Below are 25,633 nucleotides of genomic sequence, written 5' to 3' on the forward strand. Positions count from 1 at the left end.
GAATCCTGGACTAGGACTCCCAAGTCCCTTTGCACTCCAGATTTCTGAATTCTCTCCCCATTTAGAAAATAATCTATGCCTCTATTCTTCCTACCAAAGTGCATGACCTCACACTTCCCCACATTGTATTTTATCTGCCACTTCTTTGTCCATTCTCCTAACCTGTCCAAATCCTTCTGCAGCCTCCCCACCTTCTCAATACTACCTGTCCCTCCACCTATCTTTGTTTCATCTGCAAACTTAGCCAGGATGTCCTCAGTTCCTTCGTCTAGATCATTAATGTACAAAGTGAAAAGCTATGGCCCCAGCACTGACCCCTGTGGAACTCCGCTAGTCACTGGCTGCCATCCTGAGAAGGACCCCCTTATCCCCACTCTCTGCCTCCTGCCAGACAGCCAATCTTCTATCCATGCTAGTACCTTGCCTCTAACACCATGGGCTCTTATCTTACTGAGCAGCCACCTGTGCGGCACCTTATCAAAGGCCTTCTGGAAGTCCAAGTAGATAACATCCATTGGCTCTCCTTTGTCTAACCTACTCGTTACCTCCTCAAAGAATTCTAACAGATTTGTCAGGCATGACCTCCCCTTGATGAAACCATGCTGACTTTGCCCTATTTTACCATGCACTTCCAAGTATTCTGAAATCTCATCCTTAATAATGGACTCTAAAATCTGACCAATGACCGAGGTCAGGCTAATCGGCCTGTGATTTCCCGTCTTTTGCCTCACTCCCTTCTTAAACAGGGCGGTTACATTAGCAATTTTCCAGTCCTCTGGGACCCTCCCTGACTCCAGTGATTCCTGAAAGATCACCACTAATGCCTCCACTATCTCTTCAGCCATCTCCTTCAGAACTCTGGGGTGTAATCCATCTGGTCCAGGTGATTTCACCACCTTCAGACCTTTCAGTTTTCCTAGCACCTTTTCCTTGGTAATGGCCACCATACTCACCTCTGCCCCCTGATTCTCTTGAACTTTGGGGATGTTACTCGTGTCTTCCACCGTGAAGACTGATGCAAAGTACCTATTCAGTTCCTCCGCCATTTCTTTGTTCCCCACTATGACTTCTCCAGCGTCATTTTCCAGTGGCCCAATGTACACTTTTGCCTCTCTCTTACCCTTTATATATCTAAAAAAAACTCTTGCAATCTTCTTTTATATTACTGTTTACCCTCATATTTAATCCTCTCCCTCCTTATTTCTTTTTTAGTTGTCCTCTGTTGGTCTTTGTAGGCTTTCCAATCCCCTGGTTTCCCACTGCTCTTCACCGCATTGTATGCTTTCTCTTTAGCTTTTATGCTGTCCCTGACTTCCCTTGTCAGCCATGGTTGCCTTGTCCTCCCTTTAGTATGCTTCTTCTTCCATTGTTGGAACATGGATTGACATGAGTGGAATTCATGGCTTCCTGCCCTACAATCTCTATGGTTTTGTGTCATTAAAGGCCTTCACTCTTTTTTTTGACTTTAACACACTTATAAGTTTTTTTTATTATTCAGTGCAGTGTTGTGCTAAAGAGTTTTCCTTGTCATCAATAATATACTCACGAATTTCTGCAGGCCTTCCGTGCATTTCTGCTGTATCTGGCTGAGACCAGGATATGTCTGGGCTCAATCCTTGGCATCTTGGTCAGTTTCTGATTTGGCAGGGGCAGGGCTGTGGGGGGTGAAGGAGGTAGTGGGAGGGTGAGGCAATGGGGATTGTGTGGTGGCACAAAGACTACATTTGTTCAGAAGAGAAACTGTTCATACCAATTGTGCTAGTACATGAGTGACAACCCAGTGTCACAACAGGGGACCTATTGCTATGGCCCACACCCAAGATATTCCCCTAGTAGCATGTGTGTTTACTGGCAATCTTCTTTCATCCTCCATGTGTATTGACCTCTTCCATATTCATGGTGGGAAATGTGGTTAGCATTTGTTAACTTTCATTATAATCAGTGCTCTGTTTCATATGTTTTAAAAATAATTCACAGAATTGTTCACCTATACTTCAGATCCATTTTTCAATGTGAGATGGTGTGTACTATGTGTTGGGGAAAAGAAATAGGTTGTAAAATTTTGTGTATTTGCAAGTTCAATTAATATTTAATTGTCTCTTTTTAACATTTTTCAGATAAGAGGACTGACCCCTGGTTCCTGGTTTACTCGCCTATTCCCATTGTTGTTACCTTCATAATCTATCTTCTAATCTGCAAATATGGACCAAAATACATGCTGAGCCGAGAGCCATTCAACCTGAAATATGTACTACTTGTTTACAATTTTGCCCTTGTTGCCATTTCAGCTTACATTTTTTGGGAGGTATGTGGGCTTCCTTCTAATTGTTATAATTGAAAGTCTTTTTTCTTATGCCAAAGGTATAATTCTTCTAAAAATGAAACTGCCATGTGGGTAAATCAGTAGGCTGGCCCACTGCTCTTCATCTTTGGGATGTAGATTTCATCCTACCTAAGGTAGTAGATTGAAAGTTATCTTGCTGATTATGCAAAATGAGCTTTCACAGCAAAAGCTTGCTCTAATAATGATATCGGGCAGAGGCTGCTAAGAATAGATGTGAAAAGTGAATAATTTCTCTCATATAACAATACTTTTTTTATTTATTTGTTTGTTCATGGGATGTGCTCGTTGCTGGCAAACACTTTTTTTTTTGCCCTAATTGCTCTTGAGAAGGTGAGGAGCTGCCCTCTTAAACTGCTGCAGTCCATCTGGTGCATGTACATCCACAGAGCTGTTAGCAAGAGAGTTCCAGGATTTAAACCCAGAGACAGTGAAGGAACGGCGATAAAGGGCTGGATCTTCATTGAGTCAGGAGACTCTGTGGAGGGAGGAAAATGGCAGCCGGGGCCTGATTCTGGGATTACTGTCCTCATTCCCGGCTTTTCTGATTTTCACCAGTGCTCATTAAGGATGTGGGCTGGTTCATGTTGCGAGCCTGTACTCAGACCTGGCCACCTCCATAGTGGGGATAGGTGTGCCCTAGTCCTCTGCAATTATCATGGAATTGGGTCAGCTTTTCAAAGAGTTGTGGTTCACAGCATCTCAGAGGTGTCTTGAACCATAGTCTGGATGAGGGAGCCTTTCGAAAGATAAGTTCAAAAGGTCTTACCCATGCCAAGCTCAGCCCCTCCACCACATCCCATGGGCTCCTCATAACCTTTATGCCAAGCTATGGCACTTACATTCACATTCAACCATCATACACTCAGTTTAGGACAAATTAACCCTCTAGTGACAATCAAATATGTTTAAAAAAGTTTTTAAGAAACAGTCATTCGTTCATAAAATGCGTTTTACTGCAACCAATAAAAGTGTCAACCATCCAGATGCTTTAAAGTATCAAAAGCAGAAATTTCAAGCACTTGAAATCTCTTTATCTTGTGTGAATAAACAGCATGTGCGTGAAAGAGTGCTTCAATCTCCCTGAGGCAAGGAGCTGTCTCAGGGAGATTGAAGCGATATTGAAATAAATAAATAAATGGGGAAAAAATTAATTAAACATGTGATTGTGTCACATGAGATGGGACATGTTTTTATATTTCAGAAAACTATTTTAGTCGCTTTCATAAAAGCTTTAGGAAACCTCATCCTGCTCGTGGTTGAGGTTTCCTAAAAAATGTAAAGGCTGCTTGGCTTTTTCGCCTGCCCACCAACCTTAAGGTTGTATGGGCAGCGTAAACAATTAATTAATTTGTTACTGGCCAGTCGACTGCGCGACCGCCAAACAAAACATTGCGAGACAGCACGATGATATCAGGATGCATGCCCGATGTCATCGCGCATCATTCGCACTGGTGTGACAGGCACACCCCCTGCATGCCAGATTGAAAAATTCAGGCCATAGAGCCATTATGGCACGGAGGTCGTTTGACCTGTTGAGTTCATGCCGGCTCTCTTTAGAACAATCTAGCCCGTTCCATTCCCCGTTCTATTCCCAACAGCTCTGCAAGTTTATTTCCCTCAAGTGCCCATCCATTTCCCTTTTGAAATGAGAAAGACAGAGTTAACGTTTCGAGTCCATATGATTCCTCTTCAAAGCTCTAAGGAAGAGTCATATGGACTCAATGTTAACTCTGTCTTTTTCTCCACAGATGCTGTCAGAACTGCAGAGTTTTTCCAGCATTTTTTGTTTTTGTTTCAGATTTCCAGCATCTGCAGTATTTTGCCTTCACCTTTCCCTTTTGAAATCATTATTTGTCTCAACTTACACCTTCCTTGTAGGCAGCAAATTCTGGGTATGACCACTCACTGAGTAAATTTTTTTTTTTCCTCACATCCCCCTGCACCTTTTGCCCAGATCTAAACCTGTGTCCCCTAGCTGTTGGACGATCAGCTAGTAGGGGCCACTAAACCTGTTAAAACCTTACACACCTCTGAACTGTGTCTGGGGTCCCCCAGAATGAAGATCCTCTTGGGGCATATTTTCCCCAGGTGGATGTAGCAAGTGGGAAATTTGCCAACTCAGGAGTGAAAATCCAGGCCAGTATTCTACTTGTGGCCTAACCAAAGCTTTTCAAATGTTCAACATGAAAGTCCTGTTTTGGTACTCAGTACTTCTGTTAATTAAGTCCAAGATTCCATATGCTTTGCTAACTACTCTCTCAATATGTCCTGCCGCCTTCGAAAATGTGCACATACTCTTTAGAACTGTGCCACTAAATCTGTATTGCATCTCTCTGCCCCTTCTGCCAAAATGCATCACCATCTACCACTTGTCTGCCCATTTTGCCAGCCTATGTCCTGTTGCAGTCGATTGGTATTACCTCATTGTTTGCCAAATCTCCAAGTTTGGTGGCATCAGCATATTTTGAGATTTTGCTCCAATATCCAAGTTATTTTTAGATATAAAGGCAATGGTTGCAGCACTGACCCATGGGAACATTACTGTCTACCATCCTCTAGTCTGAAAAACAACCATTTACCACAACTCACTGTTTCCTGTCCTTATGTAATTTTTTTTTAACCAAAGCTGCCACTGACCCTCCTATTCCATGGGCCTCAATTTTGTTAATCACCCTTTTATGTGGTACTTTGTTCTTAAAATCCATATAGAAAAGATTCGAAGATTTTGCCAAGCCCTTCCACTACCTCCACCCTCACTTCCTTTAGCAACCTGGGATACAAGCCAGCCAAACCAGGTGACTTATCACTGAGAGCACAGCCAGCCTTTCCAGTACATCCTACCTATCAGTTCCATTATAGAATACAGAACCGTTGCAGTGCAGAAGGAGGCCATTTGGCCCATTGAGTCTGCACTGGCTCTCTGAGAAAGCATTCTATTTAGTCGCACTTCACTGCCTTATCCCTGTAATCCTGCCTATTCTCTCTTTTCAGATAGCAATCCAGTTCTTTTTTTGAATACCTTGATCGAACCTGCCTCCACCACCCTCTCAGGAAGTTCGTTCCAGACTCCAACCACCCTCTGGGTGAAAAATCTTTGCTCACATCACTTTACTCGTTTTGCCAATTATTTTGAATCTGTGTCCTCTAGTTCTTGATGCTGTTGAGTGGGAAGTTTCTTACTATTTACCCTGCCCATACCCCTTAGGATCTTGAATACCTCTATAACGTCTCCTCTCAGCCTTTTTTTCTCCAAGAAAAACAGTCCCAACCTCTCTAATCTATCATTACTTCTACCACCTCCACTTCTACTGATATCTTGTCATAATCCCCTTCCTTAATAAACACCGATACAAAGTAATATGTCACAACATATTTTTTCAATGTGGGTGTTAGTCGAAATTAATAACTGCACGGGTTCATTGAAGATTTTTTTAAAAAATATGCTTTATTCATAAAATATCTGGAAGAACATTCCAAACCATTTCAAAATCACCATCACAAAAGTACAATCACGTTCAACTTTTACAACATGTATCACAATCATTTGCAGACATTCATTTTGAGCTGTACAACCTGAGGGGCTCTCAACAGTTCCCAGCCCCTCGGTGCACTGTGGCAGAAAGGTCTTAGACAGCGACCCTTCCCCATTGCGCCTTTGTGGCGGCTGCTCCAAGCTTTAGTGCGTCCCTCAGCACGTAGTCCTGGACTTTGGAATGTGCCAGTCTGCAACACTCGGTCAGGGACAACTCTTTGCGCTGGAAGACCAACAAGTTTCGGGCAGACCAGAGAGCATCTTTCACCGAGTTGATGATCTTCCAGCTGCAGTTGATGTCTGTCTCGGTATGCGTACCTGGGAACAGCCCTTAGAGCACAGAGTCCTGTGTCACAGAACTGCTTGGGATGAACCTCGACAGAAACCACTGCATCTCTCTCCAGACCTTCTTTGAAGACTCTACATGTGATTGTTCAAATGAATTTGAGTGGAAACTTGAACCATGAAATCAGTTCAGAAAATCAGCACAACTCTTGAGTGGAGTTTTCACACAACTAGCCGATTATGTCCAAAACAGAAATATTACCCGACAATCTGAATCGCTTGATGTGGTCAAAATGTACAAAACCTTTAGTGCTGCATTGACTAAGATTTAACTTTCTTTTCACAGGGAGCCGAAGATTTTTCTTATATGCTAAGTTTGATTGAACCACCCAATAGTCTGATATGAAGACAACAGGAATTTAGCTATTTCTTTTTCTGCCATTCTACATTGCAGTTTATGTTGTTTTTGAAGATACTTTCATGATACCTAGTGTTATGAACAATTTTTCAGTATTTTGAGCAGAACTAAAATGGATAGATGCATGGGAGTTGTTTCAGCGTTTGCAGTGTTCTGTTATTTAGAAGTTGCACATTTAAGTTCTATAAACTAAAGGTAAGCATGTTTTGGATATATGGTATTATTCCTTGTATCAAGTTAAAAATAATGTTTTTTAAATTCAGTTTCAGAGGGGGAAACACTTCATATAACCATTTTTTTTAGGTAGCTCTGGCTAAACCAGTGTTTTGAGACCAAAGGGGGATGCGTGTGGTGTGATGGAAGTAGACTCTGATGCAAAACTGTCGCCTGATTAATGAGGCCATCAAGTTATAAAGCGGAGAGAATTCATTGCCACTCTCATCATCACCACGACAGGATTGGATGATGAGTGATTGAAATAGGGGAGAAAAGCAACATGTGACTTACATACTTGGAGGGGGGATAGGGAAGATGTGCATTAGGTAGGGGTGGGCAAAGGTTTTATTCTGCTGACTCTATTCAGAGAACCAATATTTGTATACTTATTTGAAAATTAATTTTGCTTCGTTCCATTTTTTGTGGTTTTGAGCTGCTTTGAAAATCATTTAATTAATATTGTTGTTTTACATGGTATGATTATCTAATCACCAGTACAATTTCCCATTCCAATTAAAGTTCTTTCTTTCTCCTTTTTTTTTCCAATCCTTTGCACTTTTCCAAATGAGAAGAGCAATTGTACTTGTATAAATGTGCTTTCTCTTTAACCATCAACAAGTAGCCCCGTTGTCTTGCCCATACCCTCTTAGTTTTCCTCTCTCTGCTCACTGCTTTCGTGACATGCACAAGTGAAATTGAAAGACTTTTTGGGGGTTGGGGGGGGTGGGGGTGGAAAGAATACAGTTCCCAGTGCTCTGGTGACGTGCTTTCACAAGCTAATGGATTGTGTAAGCAGACATGGTTAGATGTGTTGCATCATTATTTTTGTTCAACATAGAAACTTTATTGGTTGGTACCTAATCACTCAGAGGGTGGTTGGAATGTGGAACACACTACCTGAGGGGATGGTAGAGGCAGGAACCCTCACAACATTTAAGAAGTATCTAGATGGCGCTTGAAACGCCACAGCATACAGGGCAACAGGCTAAGTGCTAGAAAATGGGATTAGAATAGATAGGTGTTTGATGGCTGGCACAGACATGATGGGCCAAAGGGCCTGTTTCTGTGCTATATAACTCTGACTGTGAATTAAAGGATCACATGGTTACCTTTTAATATATTCAATTAATCATGTTCTGAGAGTTTTGCAATAAATTTGCCCTGTAAGACTGTGGGAAAGATTAGTGATGTCAGCTGAATTCCTGCAATGTTTGTGTGTAACTCACCATTGAAGCTGTAGATTTTTATAGTTGTAGATTTAGTATTTACTAGATTCTAAACCAATCAAGGATAGTCTTTTAACTTAGACCTTGGAGTTTCTACTTAGCATCAACCGTTTGTCAGATGTCCTTTAGACGTTTCATACCACATACATTGAGCAATATTTAAGTTAGTTTGGCTGTGAGTTGAGATAATTATCTGATTTAGGACAAAACTCAAGTATCTATGAATATCATTTCAATCCATGAGTATTAAATATCTGAAACAAACAGGCTTTTTATTTACTGGTAGTGAAGGTTAACAGTGGCAACCACTTAAACTGATATTGCTTGATTCGAACTGAAGTGGTATTGTACCTCACAATTGCACTGTGACATCTGATTCTATTTTGTTTCACTACTTATAATGTGGATATTGTGCTTATTTATATATCTGATAATTTAATTTAATTTTGCATTCTAGTTCCTGGTGACATCAATTCGTGCAAATTACAGCTATCTTTGCGAGCCTGTGGATTACAGCGACAGTGAGCTTGGACTACGGGTGAGAAACATGGATAGAAAAAGTGGCTGAAGATCTATCACTGTGAAGTCTATTAGTAAATCAGGTGTCCAGCATTTAAATTTGATTCTGTGGGGGGAGATTTGTAGAATGGGCACATATCTTTGCACTGGTTGTTAGCATAGTGCAGGTTATTTCATTAAAAGAATTGAGAACATTTTCCTATACAGATGTATGGGTTTCATTGTTGGTTCTGAGTTAATAGTACAACATTTCAGAACTTGGAAGGGGGCTAACAAGTCAGGACCTAAAGTTGCATAGACAAAATGTTTGCTTATACAAACTCTTAAGAGTGTCTTTTTTTTTTTGCAAAAATATACTTTATTCATAAATCTTCAAAAACATTTCGAACCATTTCAATATCACCATTACAAAAATACAATCAGGTTCAACTTTTACAACATGAATCACAAGGTGTATCAGTACAAACAATGAATATTTCAATCATTGGCAGACATTCATTTTAAGCTGTACAGCCTGAGGGGCTCTTTACAGTTCGCAGCCCCTCAGTGTACTATGGCAGAAAGGTCTTAGGCAGCGACCCTTCCCCATTGCGCCTTTGTGGCGGCTGCCCCAAGCTTAACTGTGTCCCTCAGCACGTAGTCCTGGACCTTGGAATGTGCCAGTCTGCAACACTCTGTCGGGGACAACTCTTTGCGCTGGAAAACCAACAAGTTTCGGGCAGACTATAGAGCGTCTTTCACCGAGTTGATGATCCTCCAGCTGCAGTTGATGTTTGTCTCGGTGTGTGTCCCTGGGAACAGCCTGTAGAGCACAGAGTCCTCTGTCACAGAACTGCTCGGGATGAACCTCGACAGAAACCACTGCATCTCTCTCCGGACCTTCTTCGCAATGACACAATCTACAAGGAGGTGAACAACGGTCTCTTCCCCACTACAGCCACCTCGAGGGCAACATGCAGAGGGGGTGAGACTCCTGGCATGTAGGAAGGATCTTACAGGGAGGGCCTTTCTCACCACCAGCCAAGCTACGTCTTGGCGCTTGTTGGAAAGTTCTGGCAATGAGGCATTCTGCCAAATGACTTTGTCAGTCTGCTCAGGGAACCATCCCACAGGATCCACCTCTCCTTTTCCCTCAGGGCCTTTAAGACGTTATGTGCCGACCACTGCCTGATGGACTTGTGGTCAAAGGTGTTTCTCTGCATAAATCTTCCCACAAGGGACAGGTGGTACGGCACGGTCCAACTACTTGGAGCGTTCCGCGGCAGTGTGGCCAGACCCATCCTTCGTAACACTGGGGACAGGTAGAACCTCAGCATGTAGTGACACTTGGTGTTTGCATACTGAGGGTCTACGCACCGCTTGATACAGCCGCACACCAAGGTGGCCATCAGTATGAGGGCGATGTTGGGCATGTTTTTTCCCCCTTTATCTAGAAGCTTGTACATGGTGTCCTTGCGGACACGATCCATTTTCGACCTCCAGATAAAGCGGAAGATGGCTTGGGTGATCGCCACCACACAGGAATGTGGAATGGGCCAGACCTGCGCCACGTACAGCAACAGCGAGAGTGCCTCACACCTGATGACCAGGTTCTTACCCGCAATGGAGAGGGAGTGTCGCTCCCACATGCCCAGTTTCCTTTTCACCATAGACACTCGTTCCTTCCAGTTTCTAACGCGTTTCCTGGTCCCTCCGAACCATATCCCCAGCACCTTCAGGCCGTCAGCCCTGACAGTGAAGGGGACAAAGGATCGGTCAGCCCAGTTCCCAAAGAACATGGCCTCGCTCTTCCCACGATTTACCTTGGCTCCCGAGGCCAGTTCGAACTGGTCGCAGATGTGGATAAGTCTGCGCACCGACAGCGGATCCGAGCAGAAAATGGCGACATCATCCATGTACAGGGAGACTTTGACCTGAGTGCCTCCACTGCCTGGGATCGTCACTCCTCTTATGCCCGGATCCTTCCTGATGGACTCAGCAAAGGGTTTTATGCAACACACAAAAAGAACAGGCGAGAGAGGGCAGCCCTGCCTGACTCCAGATTTAATAGGAAAGCTATCTGATTCCCACCCATTGATAGAGACTGCACTACTGATGTTAGCGTAGAGCAGTTGGATCCAATTGCGAATTCCCTCCCCAAACCCCATTTTGGAGAGCACATCCACCATGTAGGTGTGTGATATTCTGTCAAAGGCCTTCTCCTGATCCAGGCTGATGAGGCAGATATCCACACCCCTGTACTGTACATAGGCAATTGTATCCCTGAGCAGCGCGAGGCTGTCCAAGATCTTCCTGCCCGGCACAGTGCAGGTCTGGTCAGGGTGAATCACCAATTCCAGAGCGGATTTGACCCGTTTGGCGATGACCTTGGACAGAATCTTATAGTCCATATTCAACAGTGAAATGGGTCGCCAATTTCTAATTTCCTCCCTTTCCCCCTTGTGCTTGTAGATGAGGGTGATAATGCCTTTCCTCATGGATTCTGACATACTGCCGGCCAGGAGCATATTCTCGTACACTTCTAGCAGGTCCGGGCCGATCCAGTCCCACAGAGCCGAATACAACTCCGCCGGCAAGCCGTCGCTTCCGGGAGTTTTACTCTTCTCGAAGGACTCAAGGGCCTCAGTCAATTCGTCAGGAGTTAGCGCTTTGTCCAGACTCGCCCGTGTACTGTTATCTAAGACCTCTGTGATAGAGGACAGGAAGGACTGGGAGGCCGTGCTGTCTGTGGGCTTCACGTCATACAATCTGGCATAAAAGGATTTGCTGATCCTCAAAATGTCGGACTGTGATGACTTTACTGAGCCATCTTCTTCCTTCAGGCTGCTGATCACAGAGCTCTCTCTGTGTACCTTTGGGAAGAAGAAACGTGAGCATGTCTCATCCTGCTCCACAGAGCAGACTCTGGAACGGAAGATGATCTTGGAGGCCTCCGAGGCAAAGAGCGAGGCTTGCTGGCTCTTCACCTCTTGGAGTTCCTCCTTGACATCGACCCCCATCGACTGCAGCCGGAGCAGATTCTGCATGTTTTTCTGGAGTCGGGACATTTCCCTCTGTTCCTTTCTAGCTTTCTGGGTGCCTTTGAGGATGAAAAGCCACTTGATGTTTCCCTTGATCGCTTCCCACCAGTGTGTCAGTGACTCAAAGTGGGGTTTCATGGTTCTCCAACCTTTGTAATCCTTCTTGAGCTCCTCAATGTTCTCTGGGGTCAGCAGTTTCACGTTTAGCTTCCATGCCCCCCTGCCAACCCTCTGGTCTTCCTCTAAGTGACAGTCAGCCAGTAGGAAGCAGTGGTCAGAGAAGAACACCGGCTTGACGTCGGTGGATCTGACTGCGAATGCACGGGACACAAACAGGAAATCTATCCTGGAACAGACAGACCCGTCAGGCCGCGACCAGGTGTATCTACGCTGCGCTCTGTCTGCAGGGTTGCTGAAGACGTCATGCAGCTTGGCATCCTTTACTGTTTCCATCAGGGATCTGGACATAACGTCCAATCTGCTGTTGGCCCTGCCGGATCGTCCAGCCGCATTGATGATGCAGTTGAAGTCACCACCCAGAATGACCGGCCTGGAGGTTGCCAGCAGCAGTGGGAGCTGCTGAAAAACCTCCAGTCGCTCAGCCCCTTGTGATGGGGCGTAGATGTTAATTAACTGGAGTGGAGCATTCTTGTACATTACGCCTGCTACGAGGAGGCGCCTGCCCACCACCTCCTTAACCTGGGAGACGGTGAAGTTCCCTCCCCGCAGCAGAATACCCAGGCCGGAGGAACGAGGGTCGTTTCCTCCCGACCAGATCGATGGCCCATGGGACCACCATCGTGACCATTGCCTGTAGGAGCTGAGGTGCGGTATCGCACACTCCTGCAGAAACAACAGGTCAGCTTTGACCTTGGCAAGGTAATCCAAGGTCGCAACACATCGCGTAGTAGATTTAATGCTACGCACATTTATGGATACAATCTTTACACCCATTTTAAAGCAGTGAGTCGCTTACCAAACCTTTGGTCTGCTCCTTCATGCCCGTATTGTGCTCAAATTGCTTCACTTTGGATGGGCTGAGGAAGGCGTCCTGAACCTCCCCATTGGCGGTGTTCTGCTCGGGTGGCATCTGGGGGTCTGTGCAGAGAGCGGGGTTTGAAATGTCCTCTGTTGGAGAAGCTTCTCCAATCCTCTCCCCCTCTGGGGTGTTGCTGCTCCCGGCTTCCCGGAGCTGGGGTGCGCTGAGCGCCTCACTGCTCCCAGATTCCTGGGGTTGTGGTACACTGGCCTCTTCGGTTGTGGGCAAAGTTGGGGTGCGCTGGTCTCTTCATTGTCTCCAATGTTCTGGAGCTCGGGTGTGTCATCTTCCAACTCCCTAGCATTTTGCCGCTTCTTCTGTTGGCGCCGCCCTGGCCCTTCTTCGTCCGAAGAGCTGCTGCTCTTGTTATCCGTGTCGGATAGGAGATGCCTCTTGACTCTTGTCTGGGAAGTGGCTTGGTTTCTTTTTAGCCCCTTCTTCCTTTTGGCTTTCTTCACCAGCTGCCACTCCCCCTGCTGCTTTCCCACTGCTGCCTCCTCCTCCTCCGTTGATTCACTCTCCTGAGGAGTGGGAGGTTCAGGGGGCAGTGCTGTTGATTGGCTGTCTGCTGCCTCAATCTTTTCCTCCACCTTGTCTCGCTCTGTGTCCTCCTTTGTCCCATTGTTCTCCCTGGGGGCCTTGGTGGTTGGAGTGACACGAGGCATTTCTTCTGCTTCCCCCTCGTTGGCTTTGGCTGCCTGTGCATAAGTACGGCAACGTTTGGGGCAGGTCTTGTAGAGGTGACTTGCCTCGCCACACAGGTTGCAGCACTTAGTCTGTTTACAGTCTTTTGTCTGGTGCCCTTCTTGTTTGCAGTTCTTGCAGAGGACGGTGCTGCAGTTGGCCGCTACATGACTAGACTTGCCGCATGAGCGACAAAGTTTGGATTGCCCAACGTAGACAAGGTAGCCACGGCTTCCCCCGATAGCGAACCTGGAAGGGGGGTGGAAGACGGCTCCCTTACCGTCGGTCTTGAGCGTTACCTTAACCTGGCGTTTACATGTCCAGATCCCCAAATCATCTCTAACCTTGGTGCAGCTCCCAACCTTATCGAAGTACCTGGTAAGGAAGGTGAGCACGTCAGCGACAGGGACGTAAGGGTTGTACAGATGCACCGTCGCAACCCATTCTTGTTGCAACGGCAGAGCAAAGAGCGGCTCCGCTGTCAGGATCTTCATTTCTGGCAGGTCCTTCTTTTCCTCAAACACCTTCAGGAGTTTGACACAAGCTGCCACTTGCTTGAAAGTCACATCAAAAAATCCAGTGCTGGGGAAAACCTGTAGGCAGTAGATCTCCGCAGCCTCGAAACCACACAGCTTGAATAGGATCCTCTTGGTGAAGAAGGTCCTATCCATTCCTGTTCCTTGCTCGCTGCCCTTCACCATGACTCGGATGGTGTTAGGTACCCCATGGTAAGGAGTTCGACTGGTTATAGCCATTGCTCTTTCCCTGGCAGAATCGCGATGAAGGTCTCTCCCCTGCCAGGTAAGTATCAAACTCTTAAGAGTGTCGATATGCTGCAGGTACTCTTTCCGGGGTTCAGTGGTGTCAGTTGCTCGATAAACTTGTAGACCAGATCAGGTGCTTATGTCATTTGTATGCATGTTTCTTCAATCTCTCTGAAGGCTGACCAAGCTAACAGTAGATGAGGTGCAGTTTGGTTCAAGTCATCAACTGCTTTATTGACACAAGCTAAAATGTGCAGGGCAATAGTATGGTCATAGTCAATTAGTTCAAAGGCTACTTATATTTGTGTAACTACACAAATGAACCACTTTTTGGTGGGCTGACCTACTTAAACAAAATAACCCCTCTGCATTCTTTACCACCACACAGGACCGAGATAAGGACCCTGCAGCTTTCTGCCTTTTTTAACCCTCTTGCAGCACTTTGCTGCCTCATTGACTTTGATCTCTGTATTCTAATTTTTAAAATCTTCTCTCTGTGTCAAAAAGCCTGGCAACCTATTCTTTTCCACTCACAAGGCTGAGACATTGGAGATTTCCAACACCTTGTTAAGTAGTGTTTTTCTGAATATCCAGACAAACTACTGGTCATTTATTGTTTGTTTACTTCCTGGCAGAAGCAGCTTCCAGTTAGAGTATTATTACTAGTATTATATATTAATGTTAGTATATTGCTTTTTTTCAGAAGCCTTTTCTTTTTAAAAAAAAACTCATGTGAATACATATTTCCTTTTTATAAAGTTAGCATTAAAAGTAACCCTTTTCTAAAACCTTTATATGGAGAAATGCTCAAACAATGGAGAAATGTGACACTTGCAAAAAGAAAAGGTTTAAAAATACTTGGTAGTTCATATTTCTAAATTTTTAAAAATTTGTTTCCACCTGCAAATAATGTAAATACAACTTTTACTGATGGGAGTTCAAAGATCATCTGAATGGGATTGTAGTGCTGTATTTCACAACTGCATACAGTCAAGACAAACTCGTGCTCCTTCTAGATGAAGTTTATGACTTCCTTCTCAGCCACTTTATAAAGGAAAGACGCTCCATAAATGAGACAAACCTCTTCAAGCCCCTGCATTGGCCCTGCCTACTGAAGCAAGGTTAAACTATTGACTAAGTCTTTAGGATGAGTAAGGCTGTGATGTGGCAGGTTGACCTTGAAGGAAAATCAAAGCATACCTAACATTAAATCATGAAAATTTCCTAGTACGGGCCTGGTGTGCTATTACTGTTCATTAGCTTCTGCCTCTGTTTTGTTATGACTTGTTTTGTGGCTCTTTTGCACATCACTGCCTAGGTCTTCAACAACAGCAAATAAGTCGCAGTTTCACCATTGTCTTAAAATGGGTGTGACTGGTAACCCAGTTATACATTGGAATGTGTCTTAAGTGTACATAGTTTACCCAACCAAGTTTGTGAGTTGGTCAGCCAGCTGATCCCCAAAAACTGTACATTATTGAAGCATAAAGGAAGTGAGTGTGGCACTATCAATATTGTGGAAATGAAAGCTGTTCAAGCTGAAAATTGCAAGTGAATGTTTTTGTATATATGATTCAATATTTCTAGTGTGCTACATAACCCCCTTTGTACCTCCATTCCTCACTCCCTTTCTTATTTTTAGAAAACCATGGTGCTGTCTCATAGGGATGGAATGGAGATTTGCTCCTGATCCTACCAATTCTGCTGTAGAAAGGAGTCCAAATGAGCACTTTTTCTCACATTGAAGGAGAGAGAAAAACTATGCTGTGCATCACCCCAAGCCATACTTAAGTAATTCATTGTATTTAGCTTCAGCAGAAGCCTATTTGCTAAGGATGAGTGGATGATTTAGAGAGAAGGCTTGAAAATGAACAGAAAATGTAAAGTAGTCTAAAATTTGAGTCTATCCATCAAGTTAAAGAAAAATAAATGAATCTTTTGAATCTACAGTAGGTGTAAAGCGACTTGATGTTGTTGAACTCTGTGCATGCTTGAAGGTAATTGGTTCTGGTTTTTCTATCTCAGTCTGAATATATTCATTATAACTTCAGAGTTCCTCCCAGCTTAACATGCTAAGATGAGACTACTTAGGTGGCTTTGTGTTGACATACATGTGCATGGCATAGTATGTAAAAATGAAGTTCTACCTTTGTGGGAAAGAGACAGAGAGAAATAGGGAAAACATAATAACTAATAATAAACCAATGCTGATAACAGTCTCACGGAGAAGTCTCTTGTCTGGCACTACTGGGTTATGAATTGCACCAAAATATCAGCTGAGATTTGCTGAAGTCCTTGAGTGGAGTTTGAATCTGCTGAAAGGTGAGCGTGTTACCATTGACACCTAGGTGGAAAGTAGAAAATAAAAAAAACTAAGGGTGGAACTTTTCATGCCCGCTGGCGTCGGATGTGTTTGGCAGCATGAGCAGACAATATAGCAAGAAGGCCGAAAATCGGTTTCCCGTGAAACCAATTTGCAATCGTCCACTCTGCCCATCAATGGCGGGCCACGTTTCCTGCCATCAGATGTCAAGAACTGCGTTGTAATATATCTGCATAATATTGTAAGCCTCACTTGCCAGAATCATCCCCCCAATCAGGATCATTCGAGCACATCAGCATGATTGTGTGCCAACGTGGTTCTCAACTGTACATATGCGACATGCACTTAGTGGGTTGCACTTCGCTCAGGACTTTGAGGTTTGTATGCCTACCTTGTTTCAGGCAGCACCTACAGACATCAGCGCCAGGCTTCACAGGCAGCACTAGATCTCTTTTCGGGGGGCTCTGGGGCAGGTCTCTACCTACCAGACCAGCCATAAGACGGAGCTGGCTTCCCAACAGCTGCAGGGCTAGGGCTTGCTTGGGGAAGTGGGGGGAGAAGTGGCCTCAGGAGAAGGAAGATGCTGCAGGGTGAGGGCTGCATTGGGGAAGGGGGTAGTGATTGTGTGATGGGCTTGAGTGTGAGAGTTTAGAGTGATGAGATGGTTGCCTTACCCTGGCGGCAAGGATGAGATCATTCATCGGTCCAACCTCTTCTGTGCAGCATTGGCACTGATCACCACTGCCATCGCCTACCTAGCCAGAGTGTTAATGTTGCTGCCCCTCCTGTGGGCAGAGCTGGGATAGTGGACATCACTTCGGGCTTCCCTGGCATCCAAAAGGCGATCGGGGAACACTTCACTAAACTATGGGGCTGAGGTCATCTTGCCCTTCGGGGCCATGTCTTTGCAGCACTCCTCTGCTGGAAGCACTGAGGTGTGCATGCGGCTGCACTTTAAATATGGTGCCCGAGGTGATGGTGTGGTGGGCGAATTGGAACCCACCCGCCATCAAAATAGCGCGTTTCCCGGGATTGTATGATTAATGAGGTGGGGTTGGGATGATACGGCGTGAAAAGCCGCCATTGCGGTTGGTGGGTAAGACGTACTTTTTCCCACCGGCCACCACACTTAGTGCAAATCTGGGATGATTCCGCCCTAGATTACTAACATATGTTTCTATTACATTAATCTTTAGATTGTGTGTGACTGACTTGAGATTTGTTTTTAGGCATTTTATTGATGTTGGCATTTCTCCCCAATGCTCCATCAAGACATTTGAGATTGAAGCACTGAAATACTTTACTTCAAACCCCATTAATTACCATTTCATATGAGCAGTGTTTTTTTTAAATAGATGGGTAATATTTCTGCATAAACATTGGATGATAAAGCTATCAACTTAAAATATTTTTTCAGTGATTGAAGATTGCTGTATAACTGACAGTGCATAAACTGTATTAAAAACTATGAATGTTTTATCTTCAAATAAAAGCACAGTTCTCTGATAAGATAAGTGGGCAAACACATTATACCAACTATGATGCTGAGCAATACAGATCAACAGGTTTGATTTTGGATCTTGCTGAGTTAGATGGGACAACAGTGCGAATACTGCATTTGGTTCTAGTGCCTTTGTACCAGGGTAGAGACGAGAGTTAGGTTTCAACTTTGTATCTTTTTCTAGTGCTAATTCCAATAATTTCCCTTCACCCAAAGCTAGAAAATGAATGGCTGGACATAGGGCTCTGGTATTCTTCCCTGTTTTCCTGCCCTGTTTAAACGGTGTACTAGCACTTGCAGTTCAGGCTCAAATATGAACGATAGCCAGCTATGTAATCTGAAATGCTGGCAGCTACTATTTATATATTAATCAAATATCTTTTTAGTTCTACTCGTTATCTTTTTTCCCCTTATTTTCTTTGTTGCCTGTTACCAAGGATTCATCTGATCATCCAGCAGAGAGCATCATAAACTAATAGTGTGAGACAGATTTCTTCTTCAGACTTTTCCATGACTGCCATCAATGTTGGCTCGTGACAGATAGATAACCGTGATTTTCCCTCTTGGTCTCTGTGTTGCCTTCCCACCAAAGCGGTTTTCGGTGGTGGTGGTGATGAAATAGCACCCTCTTGTGATTATCGTGGGCTTTGGTACCAGTGAATGCAGTGAAAAGCTGCACCATTTTTTTCAGGAAGTATCATGTGGAATTGCAAAACAGCTGCACTAGAAGATTTAAAGACATAGTTGTGAATCTGTTCACTGAATTCAAGGCTTAACACTTTTTATTTAAAAATAGTGTATTTTGAGAAATATGTTTCTGTGCCTCTTGGAATGTGTTTGTTGTTCTACAAAGCAGATGACTCTTCTGAATGTTCAGTTTGGTTATGGGCTTTTATGTTACATCTGAAAAGAAAAGGATGCAATCTCAATGTAGTTGCAGACCCAGAGCTGAAGGCTGCCCACAAATTGCCAGTCCCTCAGAGAATGGCCTGTGTAGGAAATGGATGGATTCACACTGGTATGGTAGGAGTGCTGCTTAAAGATTGGATTAGGCAATTTGTTAGGGAAGAGTAAAATTTGTTCAATTCCGTACCTAACCTTCATGATATTTTATCTCTGTATACTTGGTGCTAACACCAAAGATCACTTAAAAGTTAAAAAGAAAGCAAATGTTCCACCTGCACTGTTCCTTAAATATCAACATTGTTGTGACCAGGTGAGGAGGAATGAACTTACTCTCCTCTTTTCAGCTCCTTGGTTGGTCACAACAAAGGTTTATTTCTGTTTCATGAGGACATGTCTTTTCCAAATCACAATGTATTTAACAATTGATGCAGTGGGCAATAAGGAGCCAACCAAACAAGGTTTTCTTCAGTTAAAGAGAGGGCAAATTTATTAACCACTAAACCCGAGGGGGAAAATAATAAAAACATGGTGTCACATACACACAGATATCAAAAATAAGGGAAGTTAGAGCCCAATAAAAAATAGATGGTTAAGTGTCCTTTGCTTGTCCTTGAGGCAAAGTTAAATTAAATAGTTAAACATTGCAGCCGATTTGGATTAGCTGGCTTTGTGGATGTGGTCAGATGTAAAAGATCTCAGTTCGCTGGTAGATTTAAGCCAGTTAATACACTTGTTCCAAAAGAGGGAGGTGAAGGGAGCACAGTTTTTCAGCCTGTTTCCTCTGCTGAAAACTTTCTTGACTTACAATCTCTCCCTGTAGTGGCTGGCAGTCTTGTCCTGAAATACTTAACCCATTGTGTATTTCCAAAGAGTTTTGAATGGATGTGTCTGTGGCAGTCATTATTTCAATATCCAGCACTTAGCATTTTAATGTCTCTTCCTTAGACAGTGATGAGTTTCAATGGGTCTCTGATTTGTTTGTTTTTCACCTTCATCTTGGAAGATGGCCTTGAATTTTTAAGTAGTTTGTGCTATCTCATATCAAATTGCAAAATTTCCAGTCATTGAAAGTTGAAAAATCATATTTTCAAAATTAAAGGGGCACAGCCTCATGACACCTCAGGATCACAAGAAATGCAATGAGATTTGCTCTCATTTCATCACAAGATATTAAAAAATACAAAACAAAAAAGAAAACACATTTGCTCCCATTGTCTCTTACTCAAATTGCAACCATTCTGCTCTACTGCAACCTTGATACCCAGGTGACCCTAAAGTGTGTTAGGCCTTGAGTAACATGTTCTTACATTATTTTTTTTTTTGCCTTTTCAGGTCATTGTTATAAACAAGTCAGTCTTCAGTTGAAACAATTAGGCTGGCATCAGGATTCTGAAGTTGCTTTTTTTTGGTGGCAGGCATGACAGATAATTTTGCCAGTAACTCTGTGCCTGCTGCTGGTTGTAACTCCACAATATGTATTGTCTGAGGGGTTTGGGTTGGATTACCTGGCTGTTAGCCCTCAGATTTCTGGTAACAGTCAATCTGCTCTTGGTTACATGTGAGGATATTCTGTTCTTCTCACTGAGCCCACCTTCATGCTGTTTAGCACAGAGGCAAATTTTTCGGATTGCTAGCCTGATTTGCTCGGATCCGCTGTCAGCCTCTGTAACCTACGAATTTATTAGTTCCCACCCAGGCACTTTTTTACAAATATGATCCTGGGATGTTAGTGGGCTCCTGAAGGATTTTTGCCTCCTGTAGGAATTCTGGTTTTGTGTCTGGCACTTCACTTTTAGTGAATTTTAAAACTTGATCTGTTTTATTTTGCTTAACAGTGGTTAACCCTGCATGAATTTCACTGCTATTCCCCTTCTGATCTCCACGACTATTGTCTGCTTAGGGTAGTTTCTCCTCTCTTCCTCTTTTGTTTTGGGAATGGACGTTCCCCTAACCTGTTCTATGTTCCGTAGAATACTACTGCCCCAAGTGGATGTTCAGCTGCTGCTATACTCCCCTATACTTTAGCTGAGTGGGGAATTACCCTCACTCTTTCTTGGTCTATTTGGGAACTTCCTTAGTTCCCATTTAAATCTGCCATGAAGGTGTCTGCCAAACAGATCACTGGCTCTCTCCCTCCATCCTTTTGAGCCTTTGCTGGCTCTTCATGGACCTCTTTTACCCTTGTTGGCTTGACTTTGGCCCTTTTAAATGCAATTGGCTGTTCCTTAGCTGCCATAACTCCCATAGATTCTATCCTGACCCGTATCACTTCTACGGGGCTGGCCTTGGCCTTTTTTAAGTCCCAGTGATTCTTCTCTAGCTATTCCAACTCTCTCAGCTTCTACCAACCCCTGTAGGATGTCTGAACTGCTCTGGATTCCCTGTACTCTTTCAGATTCCTGCTGTATTTCTCCAGCCTTTTCGGCTTCTAAACTGTCCCTGATCTTGCTGGAGTACTATTCTCCAGCCTGCCTTGGCTGCCTCTATCTCCCTACACAGTTCACATAGTTTTATCTTCTTTTCTTGCTGTCATCTTTGGAATTCTCTCTCCTCCTAATCCTGCCCCCCCTTTCTCTTTTTCCTTTCTTCCCTCAAATTCCAGTCCCAATTTCTGCTCCTCCAATCTTAATTTTTTTGCTGCTAATTTATCTGTTCCAGTGTCTTCAATCTCCTCCTCTAGATGTTTCTCCACCCATTTTAAAATTTCTGTGTTTTTGGCTTTAGGGCAAAGCACCTAGCTACACCCTTTAATTCTTCCAAGGGCAGTGCCCTTAACTTCTTGCCAGTTATCTCATCTTGATGTATGAAAGCATTGACATCGAATGTGGACATTTTAGCATTTTGGTAATATAGACCCAAGAAAACTTTTGCAGTTTTTAAATTGTTTTTGAAGGAACAATTTACTTTCCCCACTCTAATTTTACCATCAGTCTGTGGGAACTAATTGTGGATACAAGATCCCAATTTTATTAAGACAAGGTGAGGAGGAGTGCACTGGCTCCCCTCTAATCAACCCCCTTGGTTGGTCACAACAAAGGTTTTAGTTTCTTTTTCATGAGGATGTGCCTTTTCCAAATTATAATGTGTTTAACTAATCATGCAGTGATCAATAAGGAACCAATCAAACCAGGCTTTCTTGAGTTAAAAAAAGAGCAAATTTATTAACCAATAAACCCGACAAAAATACAATAATGAGAGGTCACATGCACAGGTATCGGGAATAAGGGAAGTTAGAGTCCAATAAAAAAAAGTTAAAAGAATATGTGGTCAAGTGTCCTTCAACTGTCCTTGAGGCGTAGAATTTTAAACATTGCAGCCGATTTGGATTAGCTGGTTTCATGGTGCAGTCAGATGTAGAAGATGCTGCAATTATTACAAGATCTTAATTCGCTGGAAGATTTCTAGTAGTGTTGGCTTCCCAACCAGGTAATGCACTTGTTTCAAAAGAGAGAGCACCCTTACTTCCAGCCTGTTTCCTCTGCTGAAAACTTTCTTGACACATCCTGTGTCACTTGCAGTCTCTCTCTGTAGTGGCTGGTAGTCTTGTCCTGAAATACTTCACCCATTGTTTATTTCCAAGGGGGTTTTGGGTTGGTTTGTCTGTGGCAGTCATTGTTTCACTATCCACCACTTTGCATTTTAATGTCTGTTCCTTAGATGAGTTTTGGTGGGTCTCTGATTTCTTTGTTTTTCACCTTCACCTTGGAAGGTGGCCTTGCATTTTAAGTACAGTTCTGCCTCAATTCAAATTGCAAAATTTCCTGTCAGTTGAAAGTTGAAAAGTCATATTTTCAAAACGGCCTCGTGAACACTGCTTACACAGTCTATGATTGACAGAGGTTTCCATTATGAGTATGAAAATCCATTGACCCCAACACTTTCTCCCCCTCGCCCTCTTCCCACTCCAACTTCATCCCATCATCACACTTTGCAAATGGCTTGGGATGTTTACTCTTGTGTCACTGTGTAGTCAATAGAAATTTTGTGATTGTTGCAGAATTGTAAAACTGTAGTATTATGAATTGATTCTTTAGCTTTGTTTTCCACAAAAAATTATGCCACTTGGTAGCACAAGATTCACTCTTAACATTTGGGTCTGAGGAGCATGAGTATAATTATAGAAATGAACCCAAATGTGGGAAGATTATTCCAAACCAATGTTAGTTCCTGCTCCAGCACTGGCATGATAAAACCCCTAATTATGCATGCCAGTTCAATTTTATTTGACCTGGCTATACTTCAGCTGATTTTCCTTTTTTCCCCAACCAAATACTTGATCGCTGACTGGATGTCATACTTTTGTTTGTTCCCATGTTGGTGTGACATGTATGCAAGAACTTGATATTTCTACAATCATTTAATTATAGAATGACTAACACTGGGCACTATTTCAACAAATTTCTGATAATTAATGCATAATGTACAATATGTTAAGGTATTTGAAAGTGTGAATCAATATATGAAAATGCAGTAAACATACTTTGATTAAAGTGGTCTAGTTTGAACTTTAGAATGTCAAGTGCACACAAAGATCACAGGTTGTTAGCAATTCTGTAGATAATCAGCTTATTCATTGGTACCAAGTTCTAAGCTTCAAATGAGGGCTCTCGTCCCCATAATTTTAAATCAAAGCAAAATATGCATATATTCATATATAATATAAAAAATCAATTACAGTTGCAATTTGTGGGCAACTGTTATTGACTGCCAATACTGTTTTGTTGTAAAATCTAAGCATTTAATACAGGAACTAATCAATAAGGAAAATCAAAACAAATAAATCCTCAGGGATAAGTAGTACTTATCCCAGATTAGTAAATAAGATTCCTCATTATGAGGAATTATCTGGACCCTGGGGAATTACCAGGGGATTGGAAATCAGCAAATGTCCCAATTTTAAAAAAAGTAGCAAAGCAGAAATGGGCAGTAACGGATGCATTAATCTTTCTTCAGTACCATGTAAAATAATGGAATAAATTAATAGGAATAAATTTGAGGATTGTCTATACAATAAGCTATCTGCTGTCAATGTAGTTTTAGAAAGGGAAAATACTGCCAAGCCAATTTCCTTTTCAACTTTATTCTGGAAATGAAAAGGCAGGTGTATAATTGAGAGCTCTATTGTATGCACCTAGATTTACAAAGTTGTGGAGGTTATGGATTAATCTTTGGCGTAGATAAGAAACTAGCTAAAGAGAATGTGTTTGTTACAGCAGCTATATTTAGGGAGGTGTTTGGGGGTGGGGGAGGAGGCCTGATTTGGATATCCCCGGGATTGGCATTGGAGCTATTACTGTTTCTAAATTACTTCCGTAACTTGGATTTAAAATCTCTGTGCAATTTGGCTACATTTGCAGTTGATATCAAATTAACAGCTGAAATTTTTTTAAAAATATGTTGGACAAAATATATCTAAACAGAACAGTGGCAAATGAAATTTAATCATGATGCAAGTGAGGCAACACTAAAACTTGAAGTTTAAAAAAGTATTTGGAAATAAATACCATGCATGTCAGCATGGGAATAGAAAAGTGATAACTCAATGTTTTAAGCAGAGCCCAATTAGAAATTTTTGCTACAAAACCTTTGTATTTCAGTCGGCGATAAACTTGCTTGCATTTCTACCATTTTATAGCTTAGATTTTGCTCTTTTGCAGCTTTTTCTTTTATCATCTTTGTCTGTTTACAGATGGCAAATGTCTGCTGGTGGTTTTTCTTCTCTAAGGTCATTGAACTGATGGATACAGTAAGTGACCATCTTTTAATTTTGAAAGTACAATACTTTCAACTATTTCAGTTTTATTGGGTTTGGTTTTCAAAACTACTACTTGTTTTCAAAAGGCAGTCTTACCAATTTTCTCAGGATTTTATTCCCTGGAAGCTTTTGAATCTGAGACCAACATTAACAATTCCCTTAATTGAGTGGGTAAGTAAGCTGTTGGAAGGATTTTTTTTTTGAAACATTACTTCAAACTGATAAAAGAGTAATTAGCGACTGCACCCCTGGCACAATAGTAGAGTTGCCATAGTGAAATTAAAACCACAAGTGCCAAGGTACTTAATATACATGAATAAATGAATGATGATGGATTGAGTACAACTCATTGGGACAATGTCTCTTTACCTCCAGGAGTGAAGTCCATGTCTCACTGTTTCTGACAAGGCAGTATTATAGAGAGTGCTTTATTTTAGGTGACACCACTAACCAGCACATTTATGACTGCTGGCTTGGTTCAGTTTGGTTGATTCTCACCTGAAAGTCAGAAAATTATTGTTTCAAGCTCCACTGCAGGACTTGAGTTCATTAACGATCCACTTGGAGATGTGAGCCAAGGCCCCAAGTGCCTGTTCAACTGGATGTTAAAGAATCTGATGTGACTATAAAAGAAGAATGAAAATTTCCTATGCCCTGGCCAAAATTCTGTCTGTAGCACATTCCACCAAAAACAAATGAAGAGGTTATTCAACTCATGGCTGTTTGTGAAGCTTTTTGTGTGCAAAATGGCTGCCCTATTTGCCTGTAGAACAGTGGCTGCAGTTCCAAGTCATTTAAGTGCTATGAGATATTTCTGAAGGAAGTTTTGAGGTGCTGTATAAATGTAGGTTTTCTCTTTCTTTGACCTCGAAGCTCTAGATGACAGTTTGATCTTCTTTGCTAAATCTATTTCGTTCATGTCATTAAAGATATCTTTAACTGTTAGAGCAAAAAGGCAACTCCAGGTTTCATGATCAAACTCAAAATGAGTATCACTTACCAGTAATAGTGTTGTGAATGGAATGTTCACCTGCTAGGGATTGGTTTGATAAACAGGGTTAGTATCCTGGTTTTGAATGCTTGTTCAAAGCAGCCAGCCAT

General features: G+C 42.7%; 1 protein-coding gene across 5 annotated transcripts in view; it reads left to right on the forward strand.

The window, feature by feature from the left end:
• Window positions 1–25,633, forward strand: part of LOC121289040 (elongation of very long chain fatty acids protein 4-like) — a 52,979-nt gene that overhangs the window by 18,353 nt on the left and 8,993 nt on the right. For 3 of the 5 annotated variants that reach the window (XM_041207968.1, XM_041207969.1, XM_041207966.1), the window contains 3 exons: window positions 2,118–2,305; window positions 8,479–8,559; window positions 24,467–24,523. In XM_041207968.1, coding sequence (XP_041063902.1) covers window positions 2,118–2,305; window positions 8,479–8,559; window positions 24,467–24,523 — 326 coding nt within the window. The remainder of the gene's footprint in view (window positions 1–2,117; window positions 2,306–8,478; window positions 8,560–24,466; window positions 24,524–25,633) is intronic. The other 2 variants (XM_041207967.1, XM_041207970.1) reach the window with 2 other exon arrangements.

Source organism: Carcharodon carcharias, chromosome 16, assembly GCF_017639515.1.
Source record: "Carcharodon carcharias isolate sCarCar2 chromosome 16, sCarCar2.pri, whole genome shotgun sequence".
In the NCBI taxonomy this organism is placed as follows: domain Eukaryota; kingdom Metazoa; phylum Chordata; class Chondrichthyes; order Lamniformes; family Lamnidae; genus Carcharodon; species Carcharodon carcharias.